At 40.0% G+C, this 13389-nt stretch overlaps 1 protein-coding gene across 1 annotated transcript in view; it reads left to right on the top strand.

The window, feature by feature from the left end:
* The window catches only part of Dsc3 (desmocollin 3), a 50953-nt gene that overhangs the window by 8982 nt on the left and 28582 nt on the right, over positions 1-13389 (top strand). The window contains exons 2-6 of the mRNA XM_023715382.1: positions 2523-2607; positions 4956-5155; positions 6383-6502; positions 11756-11911; positions 12662-12806. Coding sequence (XP_023571150.1) covers positions 2559-2607; positions 4956-5155; positions 6383-6502; positions 11756-11911; positions 12662-12806 — 670 coding nt within the window. The 5' untranslated portion in view covers positions 2523-2558. The remainder of the gene's footprint in view (positions 1-2522; positions 2608-4955; positions 5156-6382; positions 6503-11755; positions 11912-12661; positions 12807-13389) is intronic.

Below are 13389 nucleotides of genomic sequence, written 5' to 3'. Positions count from 1 at the left end.
CTCAGCCCACCAGGGGGCGGGCCTGGCTGGCATGTGGTGCTGGGGGATTGAACCGCGGTCCCTTGCTTTGCTGAGCTTGTTCTAAGTAGGTGTTTTAGACCACTGAGCCATCTCACCAGCCCCCTAATGTAATATATTTTTTTAAAAAGTAAACATTCACTGTAGTTTTGATCATGCCATGTATAATATAACATAACATAGTGTAATATATATCACTATTAATCTTTTAATTTTACGTAAAAGTATTTTATATGTAGCTATATTAGAACTTATTTGCTTCTTTGTTGTTCTGTTTTCTGAAACTGTTTTTGTAAATGTGAAAGAGCTTGTCCCTACCAGTTTGTAAAAGCAGATATGGAAAGGGTCATCTTTCTGTCAATGAGTATTCTTTTCTGTCACAAGCAGCTTTACTGAGGTATAATTTGCATTCCATAAGATTTACCTGTGCAAAGTGACACAGTTCAATAGATTTCAGCAAATGTATAATCACAGAAACAGTCTAATGTAGACTATTTCCATGACTTTGACAAGCTTAATACCCAATCCAAGCGCATTTTCTGTTTTATTTTGAGCCCTAAGTAATCACTAATCTACTCTGTTTCATGTAGTCTCCTTTGGAGGTTCTACCATAAATGTAACCATCATAGGTATAGGCCCTATAGTTTTTGTCTTTTCACTAAGGATATTTTTCAGGGTCATGCTTTAGAATAATCCCATTTGTGGGTATCTCACAGTTTGTTGCTGCGTTCACCAGGTGACAGAAGTGTAGGCCGTGCACATTTCTTGGCTATTGTGAGTAATGCTGCTCTTGCTGGTCCGGTGTACTTTTCTGTGTAGATACAGAATCTTGTTTTGCTTAGATGTAGTGGGAATACTGGATCTTATCTTGAGCTTGTGTTTCATGCCGACAAACTGAACTGTTTCCAAAGTGACCGTATCGGTTCACATTTTCATCGGTCCCATGTGAGGGTTCCAGTTTTTCCACATTCTTCTCAACAACTTATTTTCTGTCTTGTTAGCTGTCCCAGCAGGCATCTCACCGTGCTTTGGATTCGCCTTTGCCCAAGTCCTAATGATGCTGGGCGTCTTTCCATCTGCCGACTGGCTAGTTGCCTATCTTCTTTGCATAATGTCTATTCACATGCTTTGCCAACTTTTTTATTATTGAGTTTCAAAATACCTGCATACATCATGGAGGTGGGTCACTGTATTATGATTTGAAAATGTTTTCTCCCATTCTGGGGGTTTTCAATTTCTTTATCATGAAGTTTGAAAAGGAAAAATATACATCTTAATTAAGTCCTCTTTTTCAAATTTTATTGCTTTGTGGGTTTTGGTGTCATATTTAAGAAACCCATTGACTAGGCCAGAATCATGGAGATTTGCTCGTAAGTCTGCCTTTAAGTAGTTTTAATTCTAACCCTTATGTTGGAGCTCCATTTGGGGTGCTGTTTATTTGTTAGGAATTTGTAACTTTTCTATGTTAGGTATTTACTGGTCCTATTGTGAGTTGAACAGGTGTCTTTATTTGGAAGTTTTCAAAGCTAAATAAGCTTCCTGACGTTAAAGAAGTAAAGGATTGCTGCTATGATTTAAATTCTATTCCATTTAAATAATGTGTTTATCATTATGCCATATTACTATGTGTTGTAGTTTTGTGACATGTTTTGAAATTGGGAAACGTATGTTCTCTAACTTTGTTTATTCTCAGATTTGTTAGGGCCCTTTGAATTTCCATGAGGATTAATTATTGATTCTTCAGAAGTGGCAGTGGGGTGTTGTTTTTTGTTTTGTTTTGTTCTTTTTTTTTTTTTTTGGCGGTACCAGAGATCAAGCTCAGGACCTTGCACTTGCCAGGCAGGTGCTTATGCCGTTTATCTCCCTGACCCCTGGCAGTGAGGATTTGATAGGAATTGCATTAAATCTGTAGGTGAGTTTGGGGAATACATCTTTTGATCCAGGAAAATAGGACATCTTTCTATTTATTTGGTTCTTTTTAAGTTTTATTACTTAAGTGTTTTATGATTTTTAGTGTATAACTTTATACTTCTTTGACTGAATATATTTCAAAATATTTTGTTCTTGATATGATTGCAAAATGGGTGTTTAGTTAGGCTTTTTCATATTTTGTATTGCTAATGGACAGGGATGCTTTTTTTTTTTTTTATTTGCTGAACTGGGGATTGAACTCAGGCTCTTGCGCTTGCCAGGGAAGCACTCACTCTACTGAGCCATCTCCCTGGCAGGATGCAATCTTCTTTTGTTTTGTTTTTTTCTGTCTTATTTCCTGTAGCTATGCTGGACTATTTGTTTGGGTAGTTCTTTAAGTGGATTTCTTAGGGTTTTATACATAAAAGATTATGTTACCTGTGAACAGAGACAGTTTTCTTCCTTGCAAATCCAGACTTAGTCATACATGGGAATTAAAATCTGTCAGTTACTCGACTGCATCCGTGGAGATGGTCGTATGGCTTTTGTTCTTTATTTTCTGTTGTATCAATATGATCTTTTTTAAACTCTAGGTCTTCAGTTTTGCTGGTGAAGCCTGTAAAAATGTGATGTTCAATGTGCCTTCTAAACTCGAGGCAGACAAGCTCATCGGCAGAGGTGAGAGACTTCGCAGAAGCCTTTCTTTATTTAGTTCACGTAAATTAGCTTCCCTATTATGATACACGATGCATGCCATTTGGAGTTGGCTTGAATTTACTCATAAGTAGAAACAAGGCAGGATTATTTTTAATATATGATTTTGTTCTTTATAACCCTGTTGAATTTCGTAGTTGATGTGGTTCAAATGTTCTAATGTGTGACGTTTTTGTAGTAACCTGTGTTTTAACAATTTAAAAACTATACAACTAATTATATATAACGTGTGGTGCTTTTATTGCTGTGGTGTTCCAGTCATTAGGGAAGTAGCGATAAGGAGCCCAGAGACCCCGAGCGGGGTTTGTATCAGGCGACAACTGCGTTAAGGACCACCGCAAGGTGAGGCATTGCATTGAGAAGCTGAGCCCAGTGGCACACCCACTCTGAAAAGCTGGGAAACCTTCGACTTTTCCAGCAGCTGGAAAGCCTGTCCAGGTGCAGAGGATATTGGAGGAAAGTGTCATAATTTTTTTCCCCAAAGAGTGGTAGTTTATCCCAAAGATATCAAATTTAACTTTGAAACAAAGTGCCCCATTCTGGCCCATGTGCCTTGGCTATTTTGAACTGAAGGAAGACATTTTCTTTCCTATGAAGAATTAAGTAAAGGGATATAAACAGAGGTCAGATGTGCTTCTCCAGGGGCTGGACCGGAAATTGTTAGTTCCAAAGCCCAATATGCAGATGAAGGAAATACACCTTCGTCCCTGAAGCATTCGCTTCTTTTAGGCGAAGCATCTTCGCGGGTGATGATTTGGATTAAAATGATAGCACCACCCGCCAGGAGCGCATGAATGCTTTGAGAGGTGATTGTTTAGAGTGTTATCAGTGTGTTTTCTGACCAATTCATAGGTGAAGCATGGGTGGAAAGATTTTATTAGTTTATTTTTTTGGTGAAAAGAGTTTAATTAAGAGCAGTTTGGGTATTGCAAGATCCTTGGTAAGGGGGTGATTGCATTAAAAGACACACTGGGAGACCTGGGACAAGTCTCCTGCTGAACCTCTCTCTAGAGGCTGCCTGCCTCTCTCTGATTCCTCTGCAGTTCTTGCCCCTGTTCTCTATTCAGTTTCCAGATCTTTCCTCTTGGCTCCTCCTCCTCCTCCTCTCTGGTGTGCTCTCAAGCCTTCAGCAGGTTTGTCCCTGGCTTTCCCTGCTTTCCCAGTCTGCCTGTGGGTATCTACAGAAGTGATGTGTCGGCTCTGGAGAGATGGTGAGAAACGAAGACTTCCTAGCACCCGTTGTCTCTTTCTCATATGGAGACAGGCCAGAAGGGGGCTCTGGGCGAGTGTGCAGCTCTCTGCACTAGCTCCGTGGGGGATCCAACCTTCCTTCCCAGAGCTGTTATTTTTAAGATGTTCATCAAATCCAATATACTTAACAATGTTGCTTCCTTGCTTTGGGGCTGGAGTCCCCACTGCCTCCAGATTGCACGAGTTGCTTGGGCCTCTGACTTTCGTGGCAGGATGGGAAGTGATGGTGACCACTGCGGGTCAGCCTCACCATGGGCCTTGCCAGTATGGACTCATAGTGTCCACTCTAGGCTGTGAGCTCCCAGACTTCTGAGCTTCCCCACTAAGGGCTGGTGTGGCCGTGGCCAGGTATTTTTTGGCAGCACCCCCACCCCTAGTGGTCCTGCGTTTGCATTACTGGTTCTTGTGAGATTGAGATAGGCTTTGTCTTGCTAGAAAACACCATATTTTGGTACTTAAAAGAATTACCTTCTACTAGAGTTCAAAGCTCCTAAAGGAGAAGACCTCATGCAGAGTCTCCATGGGGTCCTGAAAGGCTAGGGACACACACAGTATCTTAAATCTGTGGAGAGAAAGTGTACAGAGAGGTTCGGGGGAAGATTCACAGATCAATTGTTCTTACTTCACGGCTTGCCTAATTCATCCCCTTCATTGTTCCTTGTGTCTCTTTGTGTAACTTCTGGCTGAAGACAAACTCAGAGTATTGTGAAGGAAAACTCTGTGTGTTTACTCAGGTGCATGAGGGGGTGTGTCGTGTAACTGTGTCATAATTGTAGTGCCTACCCCACTGTAATTGAAGGTCACATTCATGAGCCTACTAAAAACATAGCAAAGTATGAAACACTTTGTTTGATAGAAGTGTACAATCAGTAATTATCAATTATTTAACTGAAAGGAAATTACCCCTTAAAAAATGATGTGAAAGAACTGGTTAAGGTATTTGGTAAACTCAGAGTTAATTGGTTTTTGCCACATTTGTTAAGTTCATTTAAATCGTTTACTTTTTTATTTCCCTCTCTGTATGTGTTTCTACCTGACAACTGAGAAACTTTTCCTTGCAGTTAATTGGAAAGCATGCCTCAGGTCCGCAGACCTCGTCCAGTCACGGGACCCTGACTTCAGAGTTCTCCGGGATGGGTCCGTGTACAGCACCAGGGCTGTGGTGCTGCCCGAGGGGAAAAGAGCATTCACTGTCTGGCTTTCTGATATGGAGACAGAGATGCAGAAGGAGCTAACTGTGGTCCTGGAACATCAGAAGAAGGTACTCAGCGTGTCCCTAGTACTTTCAGGCATTTTTTTTTTTTTCATTAAAATACTCTTTGTAAAAATGGCAGAGAGAAGCAAAGGATCTTTGGGGATGGACTTTTCCTCCCCTCCCCTCCCCTCCCCTCATATCTTTCCTCCCCTCATATCTTTTCCCCTTCCCTCATATCTTTCCTTCCCTCATTTCTTTCCCTTCCTTCTCTTCATCTTCCCATTTCTGCCTCTTTGTTCCTTGCTCCCTCTCTTTTTAAGCTCCAGTGAAACATTTGCTTTGGTATGGCTCTTTGAAATTCCGATGACACCTCCTGCATGAAGGTCTCTTCCATCTCTGAATTCTAGCTGATGGCTTTTGTGCGCCGGAGTCACGTGACAGCTGTTCTTTACTGTGTAGGACTTTTCCCATTAGTGTAAACTGTTGACCATGAGGAAAGCAGTTATGAGACTAGTCACACAATGTTAAGTGGTTTAGTTTGGATTATACCTGATCTATGTTATCTATACTGATGATAAAGCTAATTTAAAATGACTACTTGACTCTTTTATTCAGTATTTGCTAAAGTTATTTCATAATTCATTGTCACCAAATTGGATTTCTTTTTGAAACAACATGGCCATCACTAAGAAAATCTGACAGAACTTTTTGTAGTGACCGAAATGTTCTGTATCCTGTACTGTTTCATATGGTGGCCCAGTACAAATGTTACTGAATATTTGGCTTGTGGCTAGTACAACTGAAAGGCAGAACTCTTTATTTCATTTAATTATAGTTAGCATAATCATATGGTCAGTAGTCCCTGGTGGTGACCATATTGCCTAATGCAGGTAAAGCAGGCTATGAAGGACATGCATTTGCTTTCTCTGGTTCACCTGAGAGTGGGAGATTTTAACAGATATGAGAGGTAAATGCCTCGTAGAGATTATTTAAGAGAGAATATATACTCTATCTCTATGTGGGGCAGGGCAAGAAGAACTAAGAATACAGGGATGATTTTCCTAACCTGAAAATATGGTCAGTGTTGAAGGTATCTAAAAGAAAATCCTCCTAGCTTATGAAATGTTCAAAATCCTTTCTACCTCTCCAATCCCAAAAGGCTTCATCAACCAGCTTTAGTGTCAGTATGGGAAGTTCCTGAGACCAAGCTGCTAGGGAGATGCTAGCTGCCCGCTATTTTACAATGAAGCATGCTGTGGTGCTTTTATTTATTTTTTCTTTCTCTGAATCCAGATACTGAAGAAAAGGTCTACTAAAGAAGCTGTTCTCAGGAGATCCAAGAGGAGATGGGCACCTATTCCTTGTTCAATGCAAGAGAATTCCTTGGGCCCCTTTCCCTTGTTTCTTCAACAAGTAAGTTTCCATTCCTTCTGATGAGAGTGCTTTAATTCCCAGAGTTTGCTTTTCTCAGGTTAAGTATTTGCAAAACAGAACCTTCCTGGAGGTGGTGGTGAAGTGCAATAGAAGACTAAAATGAGAAAAAGAAAAGGACTAAGATACTGTGATGGTTTGTGTCTAGTTGTCCCCCCAAGCCTCATGCAGTCACTGGGATAGCTTCTAGAGTTTGTGATTAATACATGATCAAAGGCTGGCTTTATGGGTGTGAGTGCTACTCCAGCCCTGGGTGGGTAATCCGCATTACAATGTAAGGAGGAAAGCACAGCTACTGCCCCTCCCTTTGCTCTTTCCTGTTTTCTGCTGCCATAAACGGCTGCCCTCTGCCATGTGCCGCCCTGCCTTGGAGCCAGCTGAGTATGGACTGAAACCTCTACTAACTGTGAGCTAAATTGACTTTTCCTTCCTTCATTTTGCATGCCAGGTAATTTATCTCATCAACAAGAGAAGAGTAACTAAGACAGATACCAGTGATACAAGAGTAGACTCTCCAGCCATTGGAAAATCATTGCTTATTTTTCTTTCATTTTGCACACAGTTTTTGAGCACCTACTGTATTTTGTGGTAGACATTGTTGTAAATACTAAAGATGGAAATAAACTTAGGCCCAGCCCTTGCTCTCGTGTAGTTCATTGGCTTAGTGAAGGACACAGGGCAAAGGGTGGCAGCACTTAGTGAGCAGGGTGATGAGAGGAACATCGTTGTGTTTGCTTTATTCCTCTGAAATGTTTATTACAGTGGATGCTGTTTAATACTGATGATGAAATCTCTGTGTTACTTGTTTGGTATTCCGTTCGGTACTACTAGGCCCTTGTTATTGCTTCATGAATATTATATCTTATGCACTACAGAGGCATATGAAGAAATGACTTCTGCTTATCACAGTTGCACTGATCACACACGATTTTAGTCATTACGGTTGCTAAATCAGTTACTGCCTCAGTATTCATTGCTTTGGCTTATGCACGTTTGACATATTTAACTTTTCCATTTTCCTTAAATACTTTCCTTGGTTGGTTTCTGGGAAACTATTTATTCAGTTCTCCATTTTCTTCATGGTCACACTTTTTTTTATGTCTTTCTTCCCCAGTCTCTGAACTTTGGAGAAGTCCTGAGCTCAGTCATTGAACCTTGTTTATTGCTTGTTTATGTGTACTGTTCATTAATCTTACCTTTCTGATTGCTCTAAGAACATTTTTCTTCTGTATTTTTTTTTTTTGGAACCGGGGATTGAACTCATGCCCTTGCGCTTGCCAGGCAAGCGCTTATTCTACTGAGCCATCTCCCTGGCCCCTCTTCTGGATATTTGTGATATCTTCATTCCAACCCAAACTTCTTAATTGGTATTTCCAGATGAAAGTCTAACAGACATTTCAAACTTACATACACAACTCAAATGCTGTGTTTTTCTTCTAAACAGTACCCTTCCATCTCAGCGGCTCTTCATTGCTTCTAGCTATTTGGACATTTGTGTGTTTCCTCAGGCTTTGTTAGTGCAGAGAATGGTTGTCCATGTAGCTAACTGATAGGGATTCATTACAGCATATGAAATAGATTGCAGGGTTGTTGGAAGGAAGGGCTGAAGAACATTTTAGGAACAAATTGCAAGCTAGCTCCACCACAGAACCTACAACCAAGGGACATAGTGCTTTCTCTATAGTAAATACTGATGCCCAACCAAAGTGCCACTGCCTCAGAGAGGAAAACTCTGCAGTAAGAGGCTGTTCCTCCTCGTGTGGCTCTGCATCAGCCTCTTGGTTGTTCCAGCCAGTTTTAGCAAAAACACTGACCCAGTGCCTATCTCTCATCACCTACAAAGCTGGTGAGTAACTATTGGAACTTTTGTTGCTACCCCAACCCAACCCAACTCAACCCAGCCCAACCCAACCCAACCCAACCCATTTCAAAACAAGAGAAAAGAAAGAAAAGGAACAAATGCCAGCAGAACAGTTGCCAGCAAAACAGAAAACTTTCCAAATGAGACATTTGCCTCACTTATGACTTCTGAATCTTGTATAAGCACATTTGACTGTCTATATACATATATTGAAATCTGGTTTCAAGAGATTCTAGACACATAATAGGAAATAGGAAGATGTTTTAGAGATGGGAAGAGATCTAAGGATGGGATGAACAGGGAAGAAGGGGGAAGTGCAGTGAAAAGGTTTAGGATATGACACATATATGCACGAATTCCCTGTGGTGAATATGTTAATTATGTATTGCAACCACATATTCATGAAAATCAGAGAAGATTCTGGAAAATTTTACATTTTGGGCTTGGTTTTGTTTGAATCATTCTGGCATTAGTGTTGAGCCCCACTGGCCATGTCCATTTATTCTCACAGTTAAGCTTTCATTTCTGATTGTTACAGGATATTAAAATATCTTTGTTTTACTAAGATCCCAAGTGACAGTGGCTTAGGTGAGGCACTCGCTCTTTGCTCTTCCATGCAAGTGAGGTGCTGTAACAAGTTTTAATACGAAAAAGACACCAGGCATCAGGCATTTTATTTTTTAGTTTTGCCGCCACTGTTCTGACTCACCACAGTGTTCAAAAGGGAGAACATACTCCTTTGTTTTCAGAGCACAGCCTGGGTTTTGTTCAGCTGCTTATTTTTATGTATATTGTTTATGCTTATCATTATTATTTATATCATTTTTGTTCACTGCCTACCTTCCAGATTTTTAATGAAATCATGACTTATTTCAAGGGACACTGAAAGATACTTTTCTTCAGGTATCTTTTCAGTCAGCTACACATTCTAATACCAAAGAAGAAACACAGAATAGGTACAGGCCTATGTGAAGACCCTCAGGGTAGTATCATCTTTGACCTCTATTTTTCTCCACACATCCAAGTACTAGCAAAGCCTTTAGCTGACTCTTTAAATTGTGTCCAGAATCAACACCACTCACCTCTCTGTATGTTACAGGTTAGTCTAGGGTTTCACTATCTCTCCCCTCCTTGTTTGTAGTCACTTTCTAGAGTCTCCTTGCTTTTTTCTTTACCCAAAGAAAAATCTATGTGAATAAATTGAGTCTTGTCCTTTTAAAACTGTTAAGTATTACTTTTCTTTTCTTTTCTTTTTTCTTTTTGGCAGAACTGGGGCTCAAACTCAGGCCCTGTGCTTGCCAGGGAAGCACTTATTCCACTGAGCCATTGCCCCAGCTCCTAGTATTGCTTTTTTAAAATATAAAAAAGTATTACCTCTTTGAAATACATGCAAAATACATGTCTTTTAAAAGTCAGTCTATATAATGAAAAAAATTATAAACCATATATCTGGTAGGGAGTTAATGTTCAAAATAACAAAGAACTTGCTAACTCACTAGCAATAAATAGCTAACCAGCTGAATGGATTGGCAAGGGAGCTTAATAGTAGACAGTTTCCCAAAGAAAACAAGCAAGTGGCCAACAGGGCCATGAAAAGGTGTGTGACCTCACTAATCATTACAAGCAAAAGCCACAATGAGATGTATCACTTCATGCCTATTAGCAAGGCTAGTAGCAGGAAAGACCAGACACAAGTGTTGTCGAAGATGTGAAAGAAAGGAGGCCTTGTATGCTGCTGGTGGGAGCTCGTGTACACTTGTATCAATTGGAAGACGGTAGAAAGTCCTTAAGAACAATTAAGAGTAGAACTACCACACGATCCAGCAGTTCTGCTTCTGGATATACAGGCATTGCTCTTTCAATGACCAACTTACAGTCTTGCAAGCTAGGTTGTTAACTGAGCTGGTCACTAAATGAGGAATTTTGCTTACATTATAATATTCAAAACAAAGAAATAGTCAAAGGAAATTCCCAGCTTGATGACTTTGCCTTTACTTGGATGACCCTCACATGTAGTACTGTACCATGTAATAGAACATAAAACTACAATACCATGTAGTATAATTGGTAAAAATTACTGTATTGGACTGCAGAAGCCACCATAAGCCAACACTGCCTATAAGGCTGAATGTGGGTTGTAAGGCCCAGTGGTGGGCCCTAAGTTCCAACAGCACACGTTAGTCTTACATCTGAATAGCCCTTAGGTGGGTGCTTAAGTGAGGAATGTCCGTGTGCTCCAAGGAAATTAAAGTAGTCGTCATAGGCATATTTGTACACCTATTGCATTGCAACACTACTCATAATGGTTAAGATACGGAAACTACTGTGGTGTCCATTGACAGATAAATACTTACATCAGTCTCCCTCTCTCTTCTGTCTTGCTCTTCTCTCTCTCTCTCTCTCTCTCTCTCTCTCTCTCTCTCTCTCTCACACACACACAAATAAGAATTTTTGTCATTTTCAACAACATGGATAAAGCTGGAGAACTTTACAATAAGCAAAATAAATTATACACAGAGATAAATACTGTATAATATTGCTTATCTGTGGAATATAAAAGAATTTAACCATGAAACAATAACATGCTTGTTACCAGTCCTTAAGAGCCAGAGGAAAGAGGGGATGTTAGCCAAATGATACAAATTTTTAGTTTTACAAAGAATAGTTGCTAGAAATCTAGTGTATGATGACTATTGTGTAAATTGACTTGCTTAGAGGGCCAGGGAGATGGCTCAGTGGAATAAGCACTTCCCTGGCAAGCACAAGGGACTGAGTTCAATCCTCTGTTCTGCCACAAAAAAAAAAAAAAAAAAAAAAAAAAAAAAATTGACTTGCTGAGGATAATTAATACATGGTACACAGGGGCCGGCCAAATATTTCAGTGGATTAAAACACATGCAGGCAGGCTCACAGGCTGGAGGTTCAATGCCCCTGGCCGGCCCCGCCCCTGGGGCGCGCTGAGACAGCAATTGAGATGGGGTGTTGTGGCACGCGCCTGTGGAGGTTTTAAACAGGTGGATCACTACAAGTCCGATCTAGGAGTGAGACCCTCACCACCCTGTAGACCCTTCCCTAAAGTACAGAAAAAAATGATTAAAAAAATACATGGTGCATAAATATAAACAGATGAGGTACATGTATACATAAGGTCATTATTTTGAGTGCATACAATGTTTCTTTGTATATACTCAATTACGTAGTTTTAAATGAGAAACATCAGGTGATGTTGCCCTTATCTAAATTCTCTTTTTTTCTTTTTCTTTTTTAAAGAGAGCCCTTTTCCTTTTAAAAATAAAAAACTGTGAATTTTTTTTTAAACCAGCATTTTCCTTGAATTGCATTTTTACATTATTATGTATATATTTTCTTCTTAGGTGCAGTCTGATGCAGCCCAGAACTATACCGTCTTCTACTCGCTAAGTGGACGTGGTGTTGACCAAGAACCTTTAAATTTGTTTTTCATAGAAAGAGACACTGGAAATCTGTATTGTACCCGGCCAGTGGATCGTGAGGAATATGATGTGTTTGATGTAAGAGTTTTGTTGATAAGTGATTTTATATTATTAAACTGTCTTTCTTCTTGCACTCTTTTTATCTATTTTGTCTTCCTTCACTCTGTTCTTTGAGGATATCTTAAAATCAAAAGAAAATGGAAATGGTAGGAATTCTTCAATTCCTTAGCTCAACTTTTGTTAGTTGAGCCTAAAATGAAGCAAGGAGGTTTAATGTTGAGTGTGTATTAGGAGGTACTGTCTCTGTCTCTACTTAGTTGTACTTCAGGGTATGTCTATCCTTACCTGATGGGACCCTCTTTTCTAGTGCTCTACTATTTTTTGGTCATGCAGCACAAACAGTTTTCTGTTAAGTAAATACAAGTGGGAAACTAAGTCCCACAAGTGGCTAGCAAGCCAAAATTCTGCTGTGCTTTAGTTGATAGTCAATAAGAGACAGCTCTGACAATTTTCACAGTAATGTAGCATGATCTCTGGTGCCATGCGCTTTCTTTGTGGCTCGGGGAGTGATTCTCTATTGGAGAAAGATTTTGTTTGTAGGACAAAGAAACAGCGCAGGATAAGCAAGTGGAGCGACATTCCCTGTGTTATATTCAGTGAGCCAGTGTTCAACTCAGCGTGGTCATTTCATGCTGGAGAGGAGAGCAGTCCGTCGGAGCGTGTACTGCCTTTGATTCATCAGCCTTTCAGTGGGGAAATAGTGGAACACCTTGTCTGTCTTTTGCTGTCACCTGCTGTTAACAGAAGTTGCCTTTGCCTGTTTTGCAGTTGATTGCCTATGCGTCCACGGCTGACGGGTATTCAGCAGATACACCTCTTCCACTGCCCATCAAAGTAGAAGATGAAAATGACAACCATCCCGTTTTCACAGAAACAATTTATAACTTTGAAGTTCCAGAAAGTAGTAGACTTGGTAAGGCTATTTATATGCTAAATGTATTTGTGTATATTTTTTGAGCCATTGATATTTTTATACTCATGACCACGTCCTGCTGAGATAATAACAGGCTTGTCTTCCCTTATCAGCAAATATTGATTCCTATCCGTTCTTGTCAACTTGTACTATCTGGGGTATGCAGGATTTTTGGCTTTGTCAATGTGATATTAATTAACTGTGGTGGCAGATAACAGGCCTTGAAGCTTTGTACCCTCCTCTGTTTATGTAGTTTATTTTGTTTTCTCTTGTGTGCACTTATCATTCTTCGCACCTCCAAGAAATAACCTCCTGGGTCAAAGATCAGTACTACTATAAAGCAGTGCAGGTATTTTAATGAAGTTTTACTTAGAGAAGGATCCAATGGTACCCACTGTGTGTACAGTTTGTTTTTTTTTAACCTCTTTTTCTCATTGTGTCTTCTTGTAAAACTACTACTTCACTGTGTGTTTAGAATAAGTGCTACATAACTTTAGAGAAATGTATGAAACTCCTAAGCACTTCTTCCCCCATGTGGGAAAGCAAAGCATGTCAGTTTCCTTGGCCCTGGAATGTGGCATTC

Source organism: Octodon degus, unplaced genomic scaffold (assembly GCF_000260255.1).
Source record: "Octodon degus isolate 3935 unplaced genomic scaffold, OctDeg1.0 scaffold00003, whole genome shotgun sequence".
Taxonomy (NCBI): Eukaryota; Metazoa; Chordata; class Mammalia; order Rodentia; family Octodontidae; genus Octodon; species Octodon degus.
This window is presented reverse-complemented; position numbering and strand designations above follow the sequence as displayed.